The 26,004-nt window shown below is 40.8% G+C and overlaps 2 protein-coding genes across 2 annotated transcripts in view; one reads left to right on the forward strand and one right to left on the reverse strand.

Moving 5' to 3' along the window:
- Nucleotides 1-21,663, reverse strand: part of LOC136433167 (centrosomal protein of 128 kDa-like) — a 50,059-nt gene extending 28,396 nt beyond the window's left edge. The window contains exon 1 of the mRNA XM_066425071.1: nucleotides 20,967-21,663. The gene's annotated coding sequence lies outside the window, so the exon portion shown is untranslated. The remainder of the gene's footprint in view (nucleotides 1-20,966) is intronic.
- LOC136431965 (protein stoned-B-like) overlaps nucleotides 1-26,004 on the forward strand; it is a 30,476-nt gene that overhangs the window by 1,046 nt on the left and 3,426 nt on the right. The window contains exons 2-11 of the mRNA XM_066422975.1: nucleotides 4,071-4,280; nucleotides 10,333-14,313; nucleotides 14,713-14,784; nucleotides 15,351-15,636; nucleotides 21,663-21,873; nucleotides 23,983-24,085; nucleotides 24,439-24,516; nucleotides 25,098-25,153; nucleotides 25,294-25,405; nucleotides 25,815-25,906. Of these exons, the coding sequence (XP_066279072.1) occupies nucleotides 4,071-4,280; nucleotides 10,333-14,313; nucleotides 14,713-14,784; nucleotides 15,351-15,636; nucleotides 21,663-21,873; nucleotides 23,983-24,085; nucleotides 24,439-24,516; nucleotides 25,098-25,153; nucleotides 25,294-25,405; nucleotides 25,815-25,906 (5,201 nt within the window). The remainder of the gene's footprint in view (nucleotides 1-4,070; nucleotides 4,281-10,332; nucleotides 14,314-14,712; nucleotides 14,785-15,350; nucleotides 15,637-21,662; nucleotides 21,874-23,982; nucleotides 24,086-24,438; nucleotides 24,517-25,097; nucleotides 25,154-25,293; nucleotides 25,406-25,814; nucleotides 25,907-26,004) is intronic.

Below are 26,004 nucleotides of genomic sequence, written 5' to 3' on the forward strand. Positions count from 1 at the left end.
CCTCATTATTTCCCCATATATAATTATGAATATTAAAGAGGATATGATGATTATATAAAACAGGTATAACTATGACAAAGAAAAATATTGCCAAAGGGTCTGATTTGAATGGCTTGCTGAGATCTACTCTCATCTCCCAAATAAACATACCCCCCGGAATAAACATACCCCCCGGAAATTGACCAAATTTACAGATAAACTGTGTCCATGCTACTTCTGTCTGAGGGATACAAGATGATAAGCAGGTTCTCTTTATTCATTTATTGACTACATGTATTTATGCCTGTCTGAGGACCATACCAATTAAGTATATAACTATTGAACAGAATAACCGTACACATCTTGTTCAAATTATAATATTCCTAGCCACTTCAAAAAGATATACTGTAGTAGCAATGTTGAAAAAAATTGGGCATATGTTCCCCGCTATGACCCCTAACCGGGGGCCAACGCTGCTTCAAATTCAACAAGTTAAAATGTACATGATCATTGATACATGCATTTTCTGCTTGGAACTTGAAGCAAACAAATTGTTGTATATACTGACATATAATCAAAACATGAAAAGTAGTCGCCAACTTCTCAGTTAACTTGGATAAGGCAACACTTTGAAAGTCTACTCTTTTTCTATACAAATGTATCAACATTTAGAAGATGAACAGAAAATTACAATATCCTGAATATATGGTCATCACAGGTATTACTTATATTTTGTAAAAGTCATGATAGAGAAAAGGAAGACAATGACAATCACATGTATATGATGTAGCTTTTTGTCTTTCCCAACTTGCCATTTATCTTCTGTGCCTTCCATATAGAAACATAGATTTGTAAACATTACATGCCACAAATCATTGTGTTGTGTCAAGGACATTTAATATCATATAATATCATGGACAATATTATATAATGTTCTTGGCTTTTGTTGTTGCAATACAAATTATTTAAAATCTAAAAATTACCCTTTTATGTATCATTTTGAGAAACTAAATTGTCAACAAATTTGTGAGAAACCTCCTGAAGCCTTGTTACAATGTTGCCACAAACTACAGGGTTCTCATGTTACATGAAAGGGTGAGCTATAGACAGTGGCGGCGCCACAGACAGAAAGGGGCGGGGCTAACAGAACGTACACTCATGTTCTTAGAAACCTCCGGCATTCTTTCTGTAGGGGAGTGATCTTTTTTCAAGCATTTTTCGGTGTTAATAATGATGACTAGATTGAAATTGATTTTTTTTGTATAATAATATATATACTAAGGTATTAAAAGTCTTTTTGTTAAACTGCAAAAACACATTTCTGACTAAAGCAAAGGAGTTTTATTTTTAGATCAAAAAGAGTTGTTTTCCTTCTTGGAAGTGAGATCTTCCAAAACAAAACATTCCCACGGACTGTTACTGCCGGGTGCGTTACTGTGGCGCTTTTTGAAGGGCTAAATTTTCATGTTTGCGGCTAAGTTTTCATGTTTGCGGTAGGATTGAAATGTTTTGATATACTTTCAAAGTGATTATAAAGTTTTTGATGCTAAGACACAGTTTTTTTGTGGTGTTATTTTTATATTTTCATTTTGGGAAAGACTATCTCACGTGAGTAGAGTAATGTATTACATGCGCAACGTTACTTGCGACACTTTGCGCCGCTGACATATATTGGTTTCTGGTCAGCATGCTTTGGTTTACGATGTAATGAGACTGCTAAAGTTGTTCTTATAAAAAGAATTGCATTTCAAAACGTCAGTGTGGCGTCTTATTTTCGCCCAATAACACCGTTGACTTTGAAGTGTTATAGAGATCGACCGATACGTTACGAGTTCCGCCAGGATTTCACAAAGGCCGGGTCATAGCGGCAGGGAAATCAACGCCGCTTAGCCGGAAAATAATGAATTATGAGCAAAAATGCCGGGGAAATATTGGCAGGAAAACACAAACTTTGAATTTTAAGGGGATCCCAGGTTAGCAAAACTCAAATTTTCAAAAAAATGATAAACGTACCGTCCCAAATAAGAACGTACTGGGTGGATTTTGAGGCTGAAAAAAATAAACATACCGGTACGTTTATTTGGGAGATGAGAGTAATCAAGGAGGTTAAAATAGGCTATTTTAACCTCCTTGATCTAATCAAGCAGCTAGCGACTCTCATATGCATAACAATAGAGCCATCATTAATTAGTCATAGCCTGTCACACAGTGACACACTACCAATGACCCCACCAGAAGTCAGCTGGTTCAGGGTCAAAGATATGAAACCTCAGGAAATGATCCCATAAACTTGATAGCATCATTTACACAGTCAATAAAGTCAAAAGCGCAATTAGATAAAGAACTAGATGGAGCAAAATATTTGTAATTCTTTTTAAAGTAAAATGTTAGATAAACAGTGTAGAGAAATGATTGACTTTGAGACTTGTTACAAATTGAGCAATCTTGAATCACATTTGAGCTATCAGCTGCACTACAACATTTGGGACTGAACAGAGTTGCATGGAGCATTGGTCATTCAATCTATGCATATAGGGGAAATATTTAATTCATGTTTCATAAATTTTTAATGACAATGCAGTCAAAAGTAACTCTTTGTTTGGAAAAATCATTTTAGTCGTTATGGGATCCACTTATTTCAGCCCACACCAAATTGTTGAAAAAGGAAAATGAAAATATTTTCCTGTAGTCTGATATCCATCTGTTTTCAGTTGCTCCTAATAACATTACCCTCTGCTTCTTGTGTTGGGCATGTGCTCTAACTGCAAACAATCAATATCAGGTAATATTTCCTGTGGCCCTATTACTGTATTAGTCTTGAAATAGAGGATCACTTCCTTGTTAGCAACACTGAAGGCTAGGTCATTAAACAGTGGCTTACGATGTTCCGCTGTACCATTCTTGAATTGTCATTAAAGGCATTTAGGGCCACACAATATGATGCTCCAACATGGCCTATCCGACATTAGTCAAACATAAAATTAACTATAAAGTATTACAATAAGCTAACGTCAAAATTGTGCCTTCACCTGCCATGTTCATTTAAGGTAACCCTCCCAATGCTAGGGCTTATAAAACCTGGTGTTATAACACATGGCATGGGGAAGCTTAAAACAACCTGTTTTGAAAATCAGCAGTCTGTACAACTGTTCAACTCAGGGAGTCAATAAAAGCACATACATCAGTATGACCTCCACCTCACCTTCAGCTAGGCCCCCTCATTTATCATTTCACATTTACTAGATTAGAAACTGTGTTGGTGAATAGATAGATGGAGGTAGAACTGGTAGGTCTATTTCTTCCTACACTGTGGCATACTTTGAGCAAATTTCAGTCTATTCCATATAGATGTACCAATTATATTGATAAAAATTACAAAAACACCAAAGTTTTTGTTTGTATTGAGCAACAAAATTCCATCAAAAATTCAAATGACAGAATTGCTGATACATGGCAGAACCTTACTAGTAGGGAAGCGAAATATGTAGTAGTCACCAGGGTGACTCCTTGGTGGAGAAAAGTCTTATGTTTGATGGATGAGAAGGATTACAACAAATCATAGCTTGCCTCCAAAAATCATTACAGATTACCCTTTTATTCTGGTCACTTGATAAATTAGCAGGTCATTTTAACAATTTCCATGTTGCTTTGGTTGTTGATTCATTTTGTTTCTATGTCATGATAGTACAAATGTACTTGTATATTGATATATGGTTTGATACCATAAGATTATCATATATAGGCCCACAGGTTTTATCAGTTCTGTTTGAAAAATGCAAATATTTGGGATGCCTCTTGATGTGTATATAGTGCTGCAGGCAGCAAGCATACACTAGATAATCAGATAACAAATTGGTCATATGAAATCTGGAAAGGTAAGTTAGAAATGTGGAATCTAAAACAAATCTGATAAGAAGATATCTCTGCATACCTACATGTTATGTTGTTTTGACCAAAACGGGAAAAATAGAAAGGAGGCATGCTCTTCCATATGACACCTGAACATCCAGTATTCTGAGAAATGTGGGACTTCCAACATGGTGCCCTATAGTGTGACTCGCATGACTAAATCTGGGTGTTCTCTCCCCCAGCCACAAGCAGCATCAAAGAAGAGAAGGCGACATGTGGGGCAGAGACACCAACTGAAGAACCTGGTCTTCCAGAGGGGAGTGCCGCAGAACAGCCAGCCATTCCGACGGTCTCTGTCACCCCCCACACACCAGTGTCTCCCGCCAAGGATGACTGGATCTTGTCTGAGTCACAGCAGCCTCCTGCATCTCCTAGCACTGCCACATCCACAGGTAGGCTTCAGGGTTTGCGTGTGTCTGAAGGTGATGAAAGTTTGGCTGCTAGGCAAGGAATTAATATCATCTGCTGATGGAATTAGTGAAAGGATGATCAACTTTACTGCCATTAGTCATTATGCTCTTAAACACTAGTTAACGTGCCTATGGAACAGTATCTGTGCACAGCATATACACATACAATATATATATAACTTAAAAGAGAAACACTGATTCAAACATACTTGATGGTAGGTGAAATTTATTTTTTGCCTGCATAGTTAGTTATCCAGAGACATTAATTGTGTTATCTTGATCTTTACTGTTTTTGCATATCAGATGAACTGCAGTCCTCTCCATTATGGACCTCATGATGGTTCATCAACAAATTAACGTTATCCCTCATGAATCTGCTTTATCTGATTCACCTGCTCTGTGAAACCACAAGGGACTTAGTGTTATCAATCACTGATATTTTCAACTGTATGAATGGCGAAAATAGGATGCATGATCATCATTGTCTACTAAATATCTGTTCTTGCATAAAAAATGTAGACTGCTCCAGACTTAAGCACTTCACCTATTCAGCATATTGAAGAGTACTTGTATCTAATTAAACAACATGACGGCTTGTACCTGTCCTTATGCCCTCTATCAGAGGCCCATCAAGTCTGTAACTTTCTGAAAATGATGCCTAATACAGGCCTGTAATCATAAAAAGAGCCTTTCAGGAGGATGCTCATTGCCAAGCAGGACAATCTTTCAGTGCCCAACAGGACGTTTTACAAGTCTGTGTGCCGTGCTGCATCCAAATGTAGTCAGTGGAACAAGCCAGCTGTTACGAGGTGGCTTATGTTACAGGTCTGGTAGGAGAAGATAGGGCGTGAGGCGTAAGTAATGGTTTTCCAGTGCGTGGGGCAGAATATTTAGGCAGTGCTGTAAGATAAACGCCTTTCATGCAACTTTATCTCTCATTTCATTGATTCTGCATCATTGCCACGTTCTGCCACGCTTAGGTGTTATCGTTTCTCAGGTTGATGATTATGAGCCGTATAATACATTTTATGCTTCAATGAAGGGTAATAATTCAGTTAAATGTACGATCAAATCCCCACTTTGCATGTGTATGATAACACTATATGTTGCCTTCCCTTTTTCTAAATTACCCTTTTATGATGGGCCATTGATTTAACGCTAATAAGAAGCTTGGAAATTTTTATGGGAAACCACAAATATGAGACAGATCATCTGTAATTTTTCACCCTGAAGCTGCAGCTGTATAGTCTAGTTGCTGTTATAGATGTTTCAAATGGCTGCATTCATTGTACAAGATACCTGGAATTAAGGAGCTGGGAAAGGGTTGATTTGATACCTCTTGCTTGTTCAAAGTAATTTTCTGTTAATGCTTTTTTTTTTTTTTTGTGGCTTATCCTGGAGTAAGGTTTGTGGGAAGTTGTAATGCAGTCTGATCAAGTCTATGATGGCTATGTAACATAGCAGTCCATTGATGCACTACACTAAAGCTGAATCTCTCCAAGTGCTGTGTTCTTTGCACTCTTGTTGTACGATGATAAATGAGGGAATATCTGAAAGGCTGCTTTAAGTAGGGACCTTCACATGTCATGGTTGGAACTCTTTGTCAAGCGGTATCCTTCGGGCCCCCAGAGTTTCGTTATCTAGTACTGCTTTGATCCCTGCTGCCAGCAGCTGGCATCCATGTACTTCTGTTGGCTTGACTGATAAGGACAGTTGTTGGCAGGTACAGCCTGCAGGTAGCCGTTATGGATGGCAGGCTCCAAGTTCAAGTGCTGAGTGTGGTTTGGATGCTTATAGAGATCTAGCGGATAAGCTGGAAGGAAAAAATCAGGACGGAGGTAGTTCATCTTGATCTGTAGGTCTTCGTGCTAGTCAACAAGGGCTGAAAGATGGCTGCACTTTTGGATGCACAGTTTATCATGTGTAAGTCAAGATAAGAGCTGTGATATCACATGTGTACATCTTGCTATGTACGAGTGATTCATGGATACATAATCTCATTGTATGACAACAGATGCATGTCTTGGATGTATCTTAGAACTTAAAACAGGAACATTGCTTGTTCAGAAGGCAACTGCTTTTGTGACTGCATTTCACATGTACAGGACGGGATGTTCCTGGGAAAGGTGTCCAGAAGAGAAACTGCCAACATTTTCTGTATCTGTCTGTCTCAGACCCTTTTTCTTGTGATGTGAAAAAAGGGAACATCAAAAGGCAGACCTCAGCATAAGATTATTAGGGTGAACTTAATTAAAAAGTGGCTTATGTTGTCAGAAAACTGGAGTGTCAAAAGACTGCGCTGGGAGAAGTCTGTTATATTGTTCCCTGTCGAGATCAATCTCTCAGCGTCGGAACTTATTAGATATAGGCTTTGTAATCTAATATCAAAGTAAATATATATCTTGGGGGTTTTCCTGGCTTGCGTTGAACATTTCTTTCTAATGTTGCATGGGGGCTGCATATTTTCACCGCATGCTCTCAAGGCAAGACAGCCAAAGATAAAAGGTGATGTCATCTGAAACTACAATTTGCAAAGCCTTCTTTATATACACAGCTGCAAGGGCATGATATTGAAGAACTCCCAGCTCCTCTTTCGAGTTCGTACTTTAACCACAACAATAAAGGTGAGGAGACATAAATTTATTTGCACGTCATTATTAAGCTGATTGAAAAACTGACAATATGTTGAAAAAATGGCAGAAATGCAGACGGCAGTTATGACTACGAGAAATGTGGAATAAGCGTTTTGTGATTGCATCGGAAAACAAGACTTTAAATTATCAATGCTTTGCTTTACAATAAAATGCTCTACAACAATTAGACCTTATCCACAGCGTACCATATTATAGCCTATCATCAGTGCTAATCATTGTTAGTAACAAAGTAGGTCATTATCAATGGCACAGCTGTTCCATCACTAAGCTTAAATTGATATCACATAACTTTTATGCAGAAGAATCTCTCAGCCAGACTGTGTTTTGGGATCTGTTTTCTAATCATGTACACTTTGTAAGAGTTTCGACATTTGTGCCTCTGGTAATAGGCATGCCAAGAAAACCAGAAATATCACCCACAAAGCCACTTTAAAGTCTGAGTTTGGAAACTGATTGACAAACAGACCTCTGACCTCCAACGATGTATGACATAGGAACGGTTACTGGACTCGATTTTTGATTTGATGATTTGGTTTTGTATAATTATTTTTGTTTAGTTACTAATATATGTTGTGTTATTGGTTCTGTACTTATGATTTCATTGTTAATTTCTGCATATTTGTTCCATTTCTGTTATGTAATTTATGCACCAATGTTCCTATGTTGTCTGGGCCCCCGTGGAAATCAACTATTGTTGTCTTTTGTTGAAGGGAATACCCAGATGTTTTGAAGATTAGGTAAAATGAAATAAAATTAATAAATAAATGTACAGACTGTATATCAAAATATTCATTTTTGCAAGAAGTTTTGTATAAGAAACGTAGTGTCATATTGTGATCTCTTTGGTACAATATTTGTAGCAATTAGCATTTTGCAATGAAAGATTTTGTTCAATATAAAACCATGGAGTTTGAAGGCTGATTGTAGCTCAGCTCTCTGAAGGCAGGATTTTGCATTCCGTGGACATTCTTTGACGCACAGTGGAATACACATGAGAGCTCATGTTTGGGACTACAATTGATCGATGTGGTAGTACTTCTGGGAAATACAAACTAGAGGGGAGCCTAGGCCTTACAAAATTTATACTTGAAATATAAACTTAAATGCCTTTTTCTCTCTTACCCATTCAACATCAAAAATCCTGTAGATATTTCATGTACATTATCTTAGAATAACCTTTGAATGCCTTCATTAATGAATGTCAACTTTATGTATATCATTGTAATATTTAAGAGACAGTAGTCACAGTGCACCTTCAATGTTTGTGTAGTAATGGACCTTATCTTGGTCCAGTCCTGCTGCAATATGATATCTCAGGGTATAACTAGTGAAAATAAAGCATGTTATCGCATCACATGGATAAATCCGATGTACGTGTATTAATTTTTGTCATAATGGTAATTTCTTTGTCATATAATACAGGGGCAAGGGGGCAAAAATGTCCATTTGGTAGATTAGGTTGACACTGTTATAAAGGGTGAAGGGGTATCATGAGTCTCTGTCCTAGGCACATGTGCAGGCTCAAATACATGAATTGGTGCTATTCACAATCAACGGGTGATTGAAAACAGTCAGTTTGTTGTTTTATTTACGGTTTCAAGGTTCCTGATTAAGAATAAGAGCTCAATAATATGTCATATATTTTTGGTTGCTAGAATAGGGTTTTCTGTTGTTATTAACAAATTACAAATGTGAAAGCCAGTGTATGTAACATGTTTACATTTCAATTTTGTAGGATATGAGATAAATAATTTTGCTCTCCAAGCAGAGGATGGGTTCCGTCAGTTTTTTGACGTGTTTTTAGGCGTTTTTGTTGGGCTTTCTACGTCCTCATTTTTTTGGTCTCGCCAACCAAGACAACAACAAAAAAGACAAAGTAGAAAGCCCAACAAAAACGCCTAAAAATACATCAAAAATCTGCCGGAACCCATCATCTGCTTGGAGAGTAAAATAATTTGCCTACATCCTAGCTCAGTGCTTATTTGTGCCATCATAGTCTGGGGTAATGTACATATCTGCCGCCATGTTTGTCCATTGAACTAATTGCCAGTAATTTCCCATGAGGCTTATTGTGGAAGATTTCCCTACCACTAGATTCCCGTCCATTTTCGCCCCCTACAGTGAAATGTTACATTCTGTCCACGTAATGTACCTGCAGGTGTTCCAGTAAACACATCAGTCAAACTACTTGAGGTTAAAGTAAGGCCTATATAGTCATGTCACAACAGGAGGGAATCGTGTGCATGAAAGCATGGCTTTATCCACATAAGAAATCAGATATGCATCCTGACAGTTACATACAGAGGGGCAGAAAAACATGCTGTTATGAGACCCATGCTGTTCCTGCATGATATGCACCCACTCCGATACTTTGATGGAGCTGCTGTCCGTTCACTGGGCTGTAAATCTATCGCCCATGCTGAGCTGCAATGTGAGAATTCTGGTCACACAGCAGCTCGGGAGGGCAGTGTCTCATTAGTGTTGGTCTTAACAATTCGTTTCACCCTGTACAGTATCAGGCAATGTTACATGGTCTCCACCCAGTCATCTTTAATATTTAACCACGTACATTGGTAGTAAGACCCAATATCTAGATGTAATAAACACAATAAATACTGTTTTATTTTGCACAAGCAAGATTATTAGTTACTCTGTTCATTTATTATGGTAATAGAAGAGGAACCATACAAGTATGGTGCTTAAAGGAAAATTTATGATTCAAAAATACTGTGCAAAGAGGGGATTATGTTGTGATAAATGACAACTAACATTGTTGTTAACTCCTAAATACATAAAATGTGTAAGCATTTGGTAGCTGTGAAATAGAATAGAAAACACATCAGCTATCCCATATTTGATTTTAACTAAATCAATAAATTCCCCTTGAAACACTGTACTGATATGTCAGTTGCTGTAGAATCAAACATCCAGTGCTTTGTTTGAGATGCACAATACAAGAAAATGACTGATGCTTGTCCATTTAATCTGGCAATGGTGACCTTCTGATTGTGATGTGTGTGTTTGTGCTACATTCAGGTTAAGTAGGAATGTGTCAAATTGTGGAAGGGAATTATGCCAACTTTGCAAATTTGCCACCGATTTTCCCCTGCGGTCACAATGATGTGTGATGTATGGGAAAATAAATGACCTCCCTTCAAACAATATGGCTGTGCCTGGAATGCTCTCAGTTTCAGCCCCAAATAAGAAACAACTTTATTGGAATTCTCAGTGTTGCCACTGAATTTAAAAAAGAAACAATGTACATGTACATGTACATGATTAAGATTAAAAAATGTATAAACTTTTTTCTTCCTCTGTCCATGGTGCTGATGTGATGCTGTTGTGCGTCTGAGTAACAGTAACTTTTTTCTGTTTTGCAGATCCCTCGAGCAGTGCTGATGTGGAGGCCATGTCTGATTCCAATAGCTTCCTTGCATCTGGGGACACACAAAGTGAGACAGCAACCCACAGCGATGCCATGTCTTCTGTCAGCAGCGTGCTGGAGTCCCAGGACAGTAGCCATGGCAATGGCTCGGAGGCAGAGGGTTTTTCCGAGACGGGATGGGTGCCATTTGTTGATGATACCAAGGAGACAATAAAGAGACAGGCACCAGCATCAGCTACTGACAAGACAACAGCAAGGTCAGACAGCACCTCAAGTCAGCCATCTGGCTGGATCGGCTTTGAGGAGGGAGACACAGCTTTTCTGGAAGCCTTGGAAGCAGACTGTAAGAAAGACGAGCCTTCTAAGAAGCCCAGTAAGAAACCTGTTCTGACAGAACCCCTAATTCCACCACCAGAAGGGTCTGAATTTGACTTCCTCATGAAAAAAGGAGAAAAAGCTAAGAGTCCTGATACCCTGGATTTCCTCATGATGCAGTCAGGCCTTACACCCACGCAGCCATCACCAACAAATCCCTTTCTTGCAGATATTGCTGCACAACAACAGAATCAATACCAATTCAATACACAAGAAGGGGCTAAGAAAGATAATTTTGATCCATTCACCACACAGCAGCCATCAAAGGCTGTAGATCCATTTGGTGCTGAATTGGAGGAAGATTCTCTTGAAGCAGAGCCTGTAGCGATGCCAGATGATCCGTTTGCCCCGAAGAATGGAGACACAGCAGAATCAGCGTCTTCCAAATCAAAGGGTGGCGTAGCCGATTTGTTTGCTAAGTGTCCAGCCAGACCTGGTCAAGCTCTCAACTTGTTCGCCGATTCAGAACCTGCCAAAGACCCATTTTTGTCTCTTCAACCCCCAGAACCTGAGGTGGACCTGTTCAACATCCATTCTCCAACAGCACCAGGAGCTGCGCCCCCAACTTTCCTCCCCATTGGCATCATGCAGTCCGAGCCAGCTGAGCCTGAGAAAGAGTCTCCCCACTTCTCTCATCCACCACCTGACACCCTACCCACCCCCATCGCCCCAGCTCCTGCCTCAATGCCCTCACCAACTGAAGCTGTTATAGCACCAGTAGCTTCTACTCCACCACAGGCCAGCTCACAAACATCACCCCCTGACCCACAGCCACCACCAATAACCAAGCCATCTCCTCCAAAAGAAAAAGCTCCTTCAGCTAAACCCTCCAAACCCCCTGCCCAACCTAGCCCAGCCTTTGATGCAATAGAAGCAGCAAAGCTCTTAGGGCTTCCTGGCGTTCCTGTAACATCTGCCGTTAAAAAACGTGTACCGCTGAACCAACTTGCACAGGCAAAGGTTGCCACCAAAAGCCCAGTCCAAGAAGCTGCAAAGAGCCCTGTAAAGGAAGCAACTGGGGCAACGCCACCTGAGAGTAAGTCTGCCCATGTTGAAGAGCCGGATCCATTTGCTGCTCAGCCTGTTGGCATGTTTGAGGACGCTTTTGTTCCAGATGAGTTGAAAGTATCTGAGAAAACAGCTCCAACAAAAAGTGCATCTGCTAATTTTGAAGATGCTTTTGTCCCAGGTGATCTTATGGACACTGATGAAGCTGGTCCGACAAAGAGTTTCTCTGCTAATTTTGAGGACGCCTTTGTTGTACAAGAGTGGCCAGAACCTGAGCAACCGGTAAGCCAGAAGAGTCCGTCTACTCACTTTGAGGACTCTTTTGTACCAATGACAGAAGAAAGGTCGGCACTTGAAGAGGCAAAGAAGAGCACATCAGTGACAGATTTTGATCTGTTTGGTGACACGGAGACAGCAGCTGAACCCTTGTCAATGCCGGCTGATCCATTTGCATCGACAGGAGGTGAGGCTAAAACACCAGAGTTGTTTACTAGTGCAGCAAAAGCTGCAACGCCACCAGCAGCCATGACAATCGACTTCTTTGGCTCAGTTGCTGAGAATCGGTCTCCACCAGACTTGATGGGAGGATCACCAGAGGCTGAACTAAAACCAGCAATGATACCGACAAATGCTTTTGTACCAAAGCCTGAGGAAGCCGCAAAGCAAGACATCCTGGAAGGACAAGCCGCAGCTCAGCCTGAGACTATGGCCATCGACCTACTTTCCTCACCATCACAGCCAGAAGCACCCACAAGCAATGCTTCTGCACCTGCCACGCAGTCAGCTGGAGAAGTCGATGACTTTTTTTCACCCTCGCCACCAGCTGCAGCAGCAGCCGATGACCTGTTTGCATCCCCTGGAGAACCTGCAGTAATGCCTGATGATCCATTTGCTTCAAAGCCTGGTGATGAGGCTTCCACCCTAGACCTTTTTGCTGGAGCAACAGGTGCTGCAGCAATGTCTCCAAGCATTCCATCTCCTCCAACTGCCATCTCACCATCCAGACAAAGCCTGAAGTTAGAAGAACTAGATCCATTTGCTCCACAGAAGAGTGCCTCAAAAGAAGGCACCCCTGTCAGTAGTCCCCCAAAAAAGACTGAAGTAATTGCACCTCTTGCATCTCCAGAGGAAGAGCTCAACTTGTCCCCGATGCAGCACATCTCAGTGGCTGACATCAAGCCAACAGCACAAAGTCCAGTGGAAGATGCTGGTTTAGCTATGGGACCTCCCTTGACCACCATCGATCCCTTTTCTCCAAAGGCAGCTGTTGGCTCACCAGCCACCCCTCCAAAACAAACCAAAAAGAAATATTATAATCCTTTCAAGGCAGAAACTCCAACCACCCCACCTGATGAGGAGGCCTCCCCCTTCCCAACTGTAAAACTTCCAATCAGTGTTGTACAGCCCCTTCCTGCCAGTCCAGACACCTCACCATTGGATGAAAGCTTTCCTCCAAAGTGTGAGGAGGACGGCTGGTACCTCATGCTGCGTGTTCCAGAGAAGAAAAAGTTCATCGGCCAGAAGAGATACTGGACACCCACGTACACAAGGCTTGTGGATGGTAACATGTTGAAGTTGTATTATGAGAAAAATAACGCAGAACCATTCAAAGAAGTACAGCTGCACTCCACTTTCAGTGTAAGCGAGCCCACTCTACAAGCGTACAATGAGAAGGGCCGGATACATACAGTCAAGATAGAATATGTCTCTTACAAGGAGAAGCGTCTTCTCCGTCCAAGGGCCATCATCGATCACATTCCTCTAGCCTCTACTTTGGTAAAGTTTGGAACTCTGGAGCATGATGACCTCATAAATTTTGTAAGAGCTGTAAACGATGCTCTCATGAAGCTTCCAGCGTACCGAGATAGGGGAACAACATACATCGAGGATGAGATCACCGTTGAAGTCACGGATGAGTTTCGAGGCATTGTGGCACGCTCAGGTGAGATTGAGAAACAGGCTGTGGAAGTCAACATTCAAACACTGGTGTTCATCACAGGCATGCCGGAGTGCATCCTAGGAATGAACGACAAGCAGATCCGAGGAAATGAAGTTGTTCGTCGGCAGGACATCATTCCAAGCAAGAGCGACGAATGGATCAAGCTCGTCAACCCACAATTCCACAGCTGCGTCAATAAGGAACATTTCGTCAGCACAAGGCAAATCAAGTTTTGCCCTCTTGATGGGAACAAGTTTCAACTCATGCGATACAAAGTTAAGAGCAACAAAAAGGAATTACCACTTGTTGTTAAAGCAAGGTACATCAACAAGGGACCTCACTTTGAGCTCAGATGTGATGCAACCTGCACAGGGTATGTCAATAAGAAGGACCCAGAAGCTGTTCCTTGTGAGAACATCATGATCCGTCTGCCTGTTCCAGACCTATGGATGAAGTACCTGCGGAATGAGACTCCAGTGGGGCCCCTCGGCACCAAGTCTCTGCGTTCTAGCAAGAAGAAGCTGCCCAAGGGCTCTAGCACCTTTGAGCAGTACACATCTCCCAGGATTGAAGTGTCCGTGGGAACAGCCAAGTATGAATACGCCTTCAGGTCAATAGTATGGAAGATAAGCCGGCTGCCGGAGAGAAATCAAGGTGATCTATTTTTCCTGATTTTGTAATATTTAGTTGATTGGTCTACCACAGGCAATATTTGACAACTGATCTCTTTGAATTTGGAAAGACACCAAAAGTGTTTTGAAGCATGATTATATAGACAGTAAGTTGAAGATGACTATTTGTCGTCATCTGCTCATCATCTACTTCTTGCCTGATCCATCCTTTGTATTTCTTGTCGCACAGCGTGCTATTGTAGGTAGTTATACTGAGTAACTACTTGTGACTGCAGAAGGATAGATCAAGCATATGAATGTGTATGTACATTAACAGACATCAAATCTACTGCTTATATATTGGTCAGGTCATTAAAATGTGTATTACATATTATGTGGCACCTGCCATTCTGACAAGAACTGTCTCCATTTTCCCTTGCAGTTGTTCCATTCACTGGCAATGTTCCATTCACTGGCAAACCCCTTCCTTTCACTGCTAGCAAAGAGAAAGCAGGTAAAGTGACAAATACATGACGTGGTCGCACTTGCTGTCATTGTGAAGGCTGATAACTACACTTCCCGTAGAATGTATCATTAGTCGCTATATCCTTCTTGTTGGTCTCCTTCATAGCTTTTGCATGGCATGTCTACCTGTACACTGTACCTGTACCTTCATGTCAGATTTTTTTTTGTGTCCGGCCCTCTTATTTTGCAGACCCTGCCAGTTAAATGTTTGAAAGGTTTTGTGGTACATCTGCCTTGCAGGAAATTGAACACAAAGTAAAGTACAGTAGCTGTGTACCTTACCCAAATTTCTGACTCATCACTATCACCCCAGTCTTCCTTGGAAGCAATGGCTTATTACTTACAGCAAACGACAATACAGACACATAAGCCCTGCCATGAGCCTTAAGTGCCAGACAGCCCGTAATGTCCCAAAACTCTGTTTTAAGATTGGTTGGTGGGTCCTGGCAAAGGAACAGTATACAACAGAACCTGTCTGACATCAATGTTCTAGTACTTCTACAATAAATTTTACCAATGCAGGTGAACATCTATATCCATATTGTTTTCCCCCAGGAGCATACTCCACCCAGACCCTGATCTGTAGGATCGACATGGCCAGTGAGCTCGACATCCCCACGTCACTTGGGCCGTACTTTGAGGTGGACTTCACCATGCCCCAGACCACTGCCTCCAAGAGTATTGTGCGGTCCATCTCCGTGTCCAACCCGTTAGCTGCGCCAGTTATCCCGGAGAAGTGGGTGAGGTATAAAGCACACTACAGCTACAAGGTGGCAATCGAGAGGGAGGAGGATCCGGATCCATGTCCCAAGTCTGGGAATCCCGTTCTAGACGAACCTGAGTAAGATGATCCAGTCTGTCTTAATGTGATTGTGTGGGCTCAATCAATTATGGTTTGTGCTGGTGTACATGTACTGTGTATGTTTGCGGTTGTTCTAACATAATGGCCAAATTATACACATATACATCATTTTTGTAGTTTCCTTTTTGTCTAATACTGATATGTTGTGTGAATATGTGTGTGTGTGTGTGTGTGTGTGTGTGTTGCTGTACATGCATGTCTAGACCCAGTCAAAAGGGGGAAACAGTACTGAATGCAGAGGCAATACTGGTCTTTTCTTTCCCTTCTCCTCTTTACCTTTCTGTTCATCAGCATTAATAGAATGACACACAATGTTTTCTTCAGTGTGCAATATTGTTCTGATAACTATTTTGTTTTTGTTCCTCAAAGTTAGCTTAGTGGGCTTTGACAACCACAGAATAGCCAAAAGCTTCCTCAGACAAGAGAATGTCTTAGTTTTCTTGTAGAACCTCTTATTTCAGTCTTTTGCAGTCACCTCTCAGTTTTAGCTTCTATTAGTTTCACCTCCCTCCCTTAGTTCTCTTTCTTCTCGGTACCAGAGCCACAAGAGACTGCTTCTAAGTTGTATTGGTAGGTAGTTGCATTCTGAAAGTGTCATGTATTTTGAAATTCAGAGTTTGTGGCTACAAACTGCTTAGAATGTCTCTCCCCTTCCTTTTCTCCCCAAACGTAGCAGAACTGAGGACTAAGATGATTTGGTGAGTCCTGTGTCCCTTCCTATGGTTCAAATAGAGCAGGTCGCATGATAGAATAGCTAGGTATGGTGTAGTGGTCTGGAATCCTGCTTCTAAATCACGACGTTGCAGCTACAAATCCTGGTGATTCTGGATACTGATTTGCTTTGTACGAGTCGGGAGGCAGTCCTTTGGAGGAGGCATTGGTCCTGTACACACCTCAAGCACCTTAAAGAGCTAATTACACTTACCAATGATAGGAGGGGTGTGCCCCGGTGTGGGTGAATCAAACCTACAATGATGGGTTATGAAACTTGTACTCATCAAAGTGCAGAATTGGTGTGTTATACCACAATACTGTTATGTAATACAAATAAAGAAGGCCACGTCAGTCTACTGTCAATGCGTAAAAATTCCGATATCCCGAGGCAGCTGTACATTCATAGAAATAAGAAACAGTAGAGACACATATTTGTCCCAAGTGATGAATCAGGCTCTTCAAGACATCTGACAATCCTTTTTCTCATCCTATACTCACAGGTTTTACTACCCGGAGGCAACACACGCTCCTCCTTGTGCATATAGAAGACTAAAGCAGTACGAATATCTGTGAGTGACGGAGCTGTGGTACAGTTCAAGCTGGTAGTTACTGTCAACGTACAAACATGCAGTCCTGAGCTGAAAAATTGATCACATCAAAGGCAGTGTTCTATTGTGTTTGGGTTTACAGCTGTGTTTAATAAGGCCCATTGTTGAGCAACTGTTATTGAATGCATCAAGCACATTACCAATCTGGCTTTCTACGTTCCATTCCATATAGACAAGATGAACAAAAACATTGTACATTGTCAGGTGCTTGATAATCTTCTCATGCAATACGAATGTAGTAAATTATTGTAGCAATAGTCATAGTTCCTCATAACACCACCCTAACAGGGTAATAGAATTACATTGTATATGGCAAAATAGAATTATATGGCAAAACTTCTGTGATTTGAAGGAATCCTTTGAGTTAGTAGTATATGTTATGATGGGACTCATTCCACCATGAAAACATCTCCCATGAACCAGATTATAATACATGTACACTTGTCAATGTAGTCTATCAAGTGCAAAGGTGACTACTAAATGTACATCACCACAAAGAGGGGTGGAGATTACTTTGTGCAGTGCAGGGTGGTAGTTAGTGAATACAGTTGTATGTATGATGTGTCCTGAATATGCTCTCCGTGTCATCAAGGTGATTTGCATTGGTTCCTTGGTGGTAGGCAGTAGCAGTGTGTGATGTATACAATCATGTAGTCTGCTCACAATGCCAGTGTAGTATAGCTAGGCAGAGTACTTAACTGTAAATGTTGTAAACAGCACACAGGAGCAAGTAGGGCATTGGTAGAGTGCTGCATGACATTGTTGGTAGATATGGAGTTATGTGACTTTTGTGCAATAGCAACTGTTTCCCAGCTGCAATGGTTCCTTTTTTTAAAAAATATTTCTCAAAGATTACGGAAAGGAATGTGCAACAGTCTAATGACTGATAATTTGGACAGAGATACATGTACCATGGCAGTTCTGTTTTCTTTTGCAGTTATTTGCCTTCTAGAGGATGCTGCTGTATTCTCATAATACTGTTGCCTTTTTTGATATTTTGACATATCAAGTCAGCCAGTGAGAGCTGTTTTCTTAATATCTTTGTTGCAGGTTATTGTACTTTTTTGTTGCTAATAGAAGCAAATGAGATTGCGTTTTTGACCATCTGTTGTCATTTGAAAAAGATATACTCGTACCATGCCAAACACCAACAACTTTTAGCAGCAACGTTTTATGCACTTCCCTCTGTTCCTACATTTGCATTACTTTAAACCATATTTTAAAATCTACATACAACTATACGACACCTACACAGTTGATGTTTTAATGATTTAGATGGTGTTCCTGAGATATGATGTGCTGAACATCAGGAAGTGTCAAAGTATATACATTTGTAGTTGTTTGACCTGTTTCAGCACTATTTGCAGGTATCAGTGAATGTTGACTTATCTTCTCATTACAGACTTTTTAACACGTTTCTCAATGACACACTCTTGGCAAGTTTTACTTGAAGCACTTTTAAGTGACTTTTCTCACTTCTAACTTAAAAGTTACCTCTGTGACAATGTATTGAAAATGTTTGTACATCACTAACCATCAGATAACTGGAAATGAGGTAAATGCCAACTGTATGTGTGCAGTATGTGTGCAATCCTTCTTCAACTTGAGTCCTGTTTAGACTGATCATGGGCGCCATCTCATGTTTGGACCAAAGATATCAATTTTCATAGGCTACAAATCATGGTTTTTCGTTATATCTCCTCCGGTCCAGATTTACTGAGGATGTTAGAACCTTCATTTTGTAATAGGAAGCCCCTCTAGCCATGTTGACTTGTATCAAGATATTGGTTGTTGAAGGTCCTACAGAGTCATCACATAAGAAATCACTGTGAAAATGGCAACACATGTTGGTGATAACATGTCATAAAGGGAACATAACACTTCCCAGAGGAGTCAAAACATTACCTTGTGTAGATGTCAGCATGAAGACACATCTGTGCTGGTGAATAACATAATACATGTAGCCAAACCTGCCATGAATGCAAGAAGGATTCAAGTTTGCCAAACTTTTGCACATCAGTACTGCTTTTCTCACGAGTATTGACAGACATGTGATCCATTACTTGATCAGTTACCTTTGACTTGAGTCATATGTCCATAATGTAACATGTCAAGGTAGATGTTGGTTTTCCTTAGGAAGGCTGTAGTGATGTGCAAAATATTTACCGAGTGTGCATTCTTATTTGTTTGACGAGTTAAACAAATTCAAGTTAAACTTTAAGTTGTGTATGTTAAGAGACAAGTGCAATTCTCAGGACTGGATATTTCACATTGTAACAAGAACATGGCAATTTAATAGAGATTGGCAATGGCAGTACATATTAAAATGTATTGAAAATATGTAATTACCTTACATTACTCAGGTGTTTTTATCTATTCTTTTCTATTTTTTTCTTACTTTCATTGATAGAGAGGTGTCCTTCTGTTGAACTTTTGGTACCACTTATTTTTATACTTTCAGTTCTGTTCAGTTTGTATATATATATATTTACTGTACAAAAACACCCTTACATAAAAGTGGCATGTTCCCAATCCACTGACATAAGATTATTAAACCACATCTATGACGAAAAAGGCAAGAAAGCTTTTGGTGTATATTGTCTTGAATTCTTGGACCAGGTTGCTAAAGGGATTTTTATAATGTGGAGTTATTTCAAAGTGATTTTATTGTGATAATTTATTTGTCCTATTTATGTGTTATTTAAGTCAAAAATGGAATACTAGTATTAATTAATTATCACAGATGTAATGGTAATATTGTACATGTATATCAGAAAGGGGCTTGTTTTTGTAAATGTTTCGGATGTCACCATAGGTGCAATGTAGATGTAACCTAGCAGTGTGTACATAGAAGTCTGTATAGAGGACACACATTGTGTGTAGGGTAATAGCTAACCATGCAGTAGTCTGAATAAAGAGAATTTTAGATGAAACTTTTGTCTTGTCTTGTTCATATTGTTGTTCTTAGATACTATTACTTATAATCTGATTTAGAACTCAGATAAACCCTGACAAGCATTGATGATTGATTATCTACCCTGCTTCTGAGTTTCAAGCCCAGCTGCTCTCCTTTATTCAACTTGCATGCCACTGGAAAGGGTTGCATTCCCTAGGACAGGATGTGGTAAGCCATGGCACATTCATTGCACTTGACAACCGTGAAAGCAAAGGAAATTTCTCCAGCACATTGATTAAGCACATAACACCTGTTCTTATTATGACCAGTGGGACAGTAATTTTCTTTCACTGAAATCACATGGAGATATTCAACCCATCCCATATAAAGTAGGAAATGATAGATTAAGATAAGGGGTATTTTATTTGTGAAAGTATCTGTAGTTGCAAATATATCAGTAGTCAGTCGCTTGATTTTGGAAAGACACTTTCAAACTTTCAAAGTCAAATGTAACACATAATGTTGCATACTATAAGACAATACAGTGAGAAAATGTCATAACCTGTGAGATAAACATGTTACATCCAGCATCAAGTTTTCAGTTACATTGGAAAAACATGTTATCTTTTTCACATGTCTATAACATCTGATAAGTTTTAAAACAAACAAAAATAAAAGCCAATAAGTTGTTCCATTAAAGAATTAGCATGTAACGGTACATCTTCTTGACCAGTGATACATGTACTTTCTAAAAACTTGACAATAGAATTTTAATTAATATAACGTTAACATCTATCATATGCACACCCTCATATATCAGGCCCCCTACGCTCCACGATACATCGGTCGACCGATGTATCGTGGAGCCTAGGGGGCCTGATTTATGAGGATGTCATATGCATTGTCTTTCCAAATTCAAAATTGATGGGTGTAAAAAGTCATCATCTCTAATACTAGGCCATACTAGTACTACGTACGTACATATACTGTTGGGATATGGTTGTACTCAAACCCGGGGCAGCCAGAAAACGATACGATTTTCCCAAAATCTGCTTGAAGATTATTCAGTGAAATGGGTATACATTCCCTACCTCCTTGCTGTAATGGTTCATTCCTAGGCAATTGGGCAATTAGGCGGACCCCTCTCGCCGGTATTGGAGGGTGTTGACGAGTATATAAGCGCAGTCCTGCAGAGCAGCATCGGCTTCCAACAAGCCCACATCGCAGGGAGGGAACGGGGTAGTCGAACCAAATCCTGCCCGCATAGGTCATTATGACCACGTCTTCTGCAGTGGTAAGGAAAGCAGCATATTTGTGTCCGTTGTTTTAGTGTTGGCTGGTCAAAATTATAAGGGGACGCTGCACGTAGGCCGCGCCATTTGTAGCCATTTTGGCTGGTTGGAAAATGTAGGGAGAGCGTGATGACATCTGCTCAACTTGCTTTGTCCTTCAGGCAAAGACATGAAAGACTACGAACTGTGACGTTGTGAGAAAAGGTTTATTTCAATCCCTAGCAAATATTCTAGTGTTACAAACGTGTTATTCTGTTTGGGAAGGGACGTGGTTTGTCTTTGTGTGCGAGCAGGTAACTTAGAAAGCACAGCGTGTTGTTACTAGAGTCAGTAAGTTGTCTACATAAATTTTTGCTTTTCTGTAGCAGAAAATAAGAAAACACAATTCACGAAGCTGAGCAATGATAAAAAAAATCCGCTTCACAGGAAAATAGTATAACATTTTTATTCAATCGATGTAAAAACATATATTTGGCTTTGTGTCGCCGCGTGAAGACGGCAGTATAAAGAAGGTCCCAGCTGCCACGGCATGTACTTTCTGAAAATTATGCCCGAAGTTAAATATAAACAGTGGTCAAAACTCATGAATAATGCTGACTTTCAGTCCAAGCTGTACAGGAGTGTTATCGACGATGTCATCAACAACGTAAGAGAAGCCTTTCTCGACGAACAAGTCGACGAGCAAGTTCTGCAAGAACTCAAGCAGGTACGTGACCGAAACGTTTGCAAGTCAAAAACGATCGGCAGTAACTCACAAACTGCCCCAGATGGCCCCAAATTGCACACTTCCCGCCCAGCATATCAGCTATGACCCTCAAAAACCTCCAAGGACGATCCAAGAGGTAACATCCATCAGGAGTGGCGCCAAGCCAAACAAAAATGGCGATTTCACACGTACGTCAGTTTGTGCAGCCAAGGAGGTTTAAATATGAAGGAGAGAGTTCGCCTATTAACACCCACCGCGGCCTTTTGTCCTGCCCCAATAAATCCCGCTGAGTCGCATTGTCCGGCAGCCCCGGCGGCGCCGCTTTGGTGTCGCCCTGTGCCGCTAATTTTCCCGCCAGTTCCGATGCAAATGAGCCTAAAATGACGTCACGGCTTGCGGGAATCTCCGAGGGCCGCCGCGCTGAGGCGGACATGCCTGCAGTTTCCGAGGATTGCCTTATTTGGGGTGCGTACTAGAGCTGCGCAGTAGCCAGCAATGGCGGCCGGTTGAACTGGCGAATGTTTTGATACGTGAAACTCTGTTGTGCGACGAAAAATGGGCGAGTCACAGCATTTTTTGTGTGTTGCAAGGCTCGAAGCGAACATTTTAGGACAGAAACGTGCCCTCAAATGTTGTCGTTTTGTAGAAATTATGTGATTTATTCTGGATATGCCGATATATATTTTAGATGGTTGACGATGTGAAATTTCAATTTGTCAAACTTTCACAATCGGCATCGGGGCCATTTTTTTGGCATCGGGCCTACAATTCTTGGCTTCAACTGTGTTTTGTGCCTCTCTGCTGGCGAAGGAGGATCGATGAGGTACTGAATTATGTGTGTAGAATCGGTAGAATCATAGAATGTATCGAATTTTGCTCTCACAGCTGCCGAAAAGAAACGAGATATATGCCCTTATACCTAGGATCTTTGACACAGAATATGTACAAAAAGACTGACATATTACATGCAGAATGTAGCAGACGTATTAGTTCAGCGCTTTGTTTGACCATGTAGTTTGTAGGGTGGATGTTGTAACGAAGATTAACCTTGTTTCAAGGCTGTTGAAATAAAATGGCCACAGGCTGTAACGTTAGTTGCAGCGCTTGAATTTTCTCCGATCGGCATCTCCGCTATCTACTTTTTCCCGATCATGATTTCTTAAAAGATTAATTCCTCAAAATAGCTAAAATGGAACTTACGACTGTCCCTCCACTAAAACTCCTAATCCCCGGGGCGCTCCAATTTGCAACTAAACAATGGAACAGATCGCTGGCGTGCCGCGCTGGCCGATTGAAATCAGGGCAATTGACACGTTTATGTCAATTACAGTTTTGACGCTTGCGGCCCACTGAGGACAAAAGGCAGTAATTTTAAACTCTCTCCTTCCTATTTAAACCTCCTTGGTGCAGCCTAACCCGACTGGACTTCCCGGGGATATGCAGTCCACGCTGCCATGAGACTGGCTTTCGACTCGCTGGCAGTGAATTTGCATAAAGCCTGTCGCCATTTATATTTTGTGGCAAATTTGCATAAGCCGCCAGACTCACCCTGTGATTGGCTGATGCTAGATCTGCAGATCAGATGACCGGGTCGTACCATTCTGTTTGCAGAGTGAGGTGGGGAAGGGATGTGTGGCAATGGGTGTGACCCAGAGAGTGTGACCAGCTGTAACATTATTTTTTGTAGAATAAGATAGAGTCTAGCTAACAAGTAACTGTTACCTTTTAGGGCAGTATTGTGTAAAAAGACAACTTTAGTGACCCAGCCAAAGTACAGAACTTTTAAATGGCCATGTTCATGTACAGTTTAAAAAATGCATGTTATCATGGAAATCTCAAATAGATAGTCAATAAAGAATAAGAATATGAAGGAAATGTTTTCTCCTGGATTTAAAAGAAAGCTTGCACTATAGAGTTTGCAGGAAAATACATGCATTTGCTGTTGAAACCAACATGAAATCACAAACAACCACATGTTTCATTCATATGATTATGAATTGTATTAAATTTATACGAATAAAAGTTTAAACATACAGATTGGTGTGGAAATCCCTGGAACTTTATGTAAAACATACCATTACCATCAAACAAATTTTATGGAAACTGCAGGTATGGGAGACCAAGCTGCTGCAGTCCAAAGCAGTGGAGGGCCTGAATCCTGATGTCCACCTGGTAGCAGGAGGCTTCTCCCACCATGCCCAGGCACACACAGGTGAGTAATGCACAGGTGTATACAGGTGAGACATAACAGGAACGCAGGTGACAAATTGGTCCTTTCTTTATCTGTACTGTTCCTGTTCTGCCACACTTAAACTTTGCCCTGTTGTATCCACAGTAACTGTTTATGTAGTACAGTTAAATTGTACAGTAAGAGAATTGCAAAAGGTTGCTTTTGAAAAAGTTCTTTCAAAGTTGTTATAATCTTTGGTAATTGCTACTTTCTATGCAAATGTTTATAGAAAAATGATTTGTCCCTAAAATTGACCACATTTGGGGAGGCTAAGTTTGAAGTCAGTCGTTTTAGATGTTTGTGACAAATTGTTTGTTTGTGTGTTTTTCGTCCAGCCAGCAGGATACAGCAATCGCCCCGGGGCGGTTTGCCTACTGCTGGTCCTACGGGCTGGCAAGTGGGGACCCAACAAAGTAATGCCATTACTCCACTCTCTTGTGTGGCATTTCCCTGTGCCAGAGTTAGATGTGTGGGATTCCTTATGTCAATGCTGGCATTCATATGTCATAGCTAAGACCCTTGTGACTTGAAGTTGTGTGGTAGTACCCTAAGTCAGAGATACAACTGTAGATGTTTGTGCACCTTGCACCATGTTTGTCTGATGTTTGCGTGGTGTTCCCTAGGCATTCCTCATACCTTAATAAGATGCTTGCGTTGCATCTACCCACATCATAGCTAGAAACGTATGTGTGTTCCCCTATATAGACCCTTGTGTGGCATTTCCCTATGTCAGGACATTCCCTATGTTTGCTTGTGTGGCATTTCATTGTTAGCAGGTTGTTACCAGAATTTTGTAAGATAAGTCATCCCTGGAGTGACAGGGGGTGGAAGGTACCCCCTCTCCCTCACCACTGAATGGGTCAAATTTTTTTAGAAAATTGTCTTGCTGATGGACTACTCAAAACACTGACCTGTCAATAGATTAGTGTAAACATAAATGATTGTTCATGCCATCCATTAACTTTGTTCTGATATTAATGCTGCTGTTTTACAGTGCAAGGACAGCCTCAACTTGCCTATGCATCCCAGCTAGGAAATGGGGTTAACTTGGTGAGTAAAATTCACTTTCATAGCAGGGTATATAAAAGGACTGAAATTAAAGTAAAATACATGATCTACCAGAATGAATTTAATATACCAAATGAAAATCACCTACTCTTTGTCAATACCACGATGATTTCCCATTCCAGACCTCTGCAGCTTCATCAGGTGCTGCAGCTGTTGCTTTGCCCCAAGGTCAAGTTGTGTACCAGCAAGGTCAAGTCATGAGAACTGTCGCTCCAGGGCTCACACTATCTCAAGGTGTGGTAACAAATGATAACAGACAAACAATCAAACAACAGAGTAGCTTTTAAGTATCTTGTAGAATAGCTTACTGCCAGATGTAAAGAAAATGCTCGACATATTGTATGTTTTGATTCCAATAGCAGTGTATGAGTAACTTTTCAGTGAGGTACCATTGATACTGAGACACATTTCAGGATAATTAAATGCATTTAAGTTCACATGGTTTTAACTTCGCAGTAAAGAGAAAATGGAGTGTTCGCTGTGATTTTAAACAATAGTAGCGCTACAGAAACACTGGTAGAAATGACTTCGCGGTGGTTTTAAGTTTGCAGCAAAAAGCTTACTGCAAAAAACTGCAAACATGTCTGCATTTCCAGTATGTTCATTTTTGCCTCGCTGACAAGATGTTTTACCTGCTGTTCAGGTCAGACGACCATGTCGTTCCCAGGGTACCAGCCAGGTCAGGTATACATACAGCAGCCAGGGGGACAGACAATACAGATCCAGCAGCCACAGGTGAGGCAAATATTCATCAACAGGTGATGCACACCTGCACAGGTACACTCATCCTCAAACATGGGAGAGACATACATGCATATGTCTGGTCGAAGAGA

Source organism: Branchiostoma lanceolatum, chromosome 4, assembly GCF_035083965.1.
Source record: "Branchiostoma lanceolatum isolate klBraLanc5 chromosome 4, klBraLanc5.hap2, whole genome shotgun sequence".
NCBI classification, from domain to species: domain Eukaryota; kingdom Metazoa; phylum Chordata; class Leptocardii; order Amphioxiformes; family Branchiostomatidae; genus Branchiostoma; species Branchiostoma lanceolatum.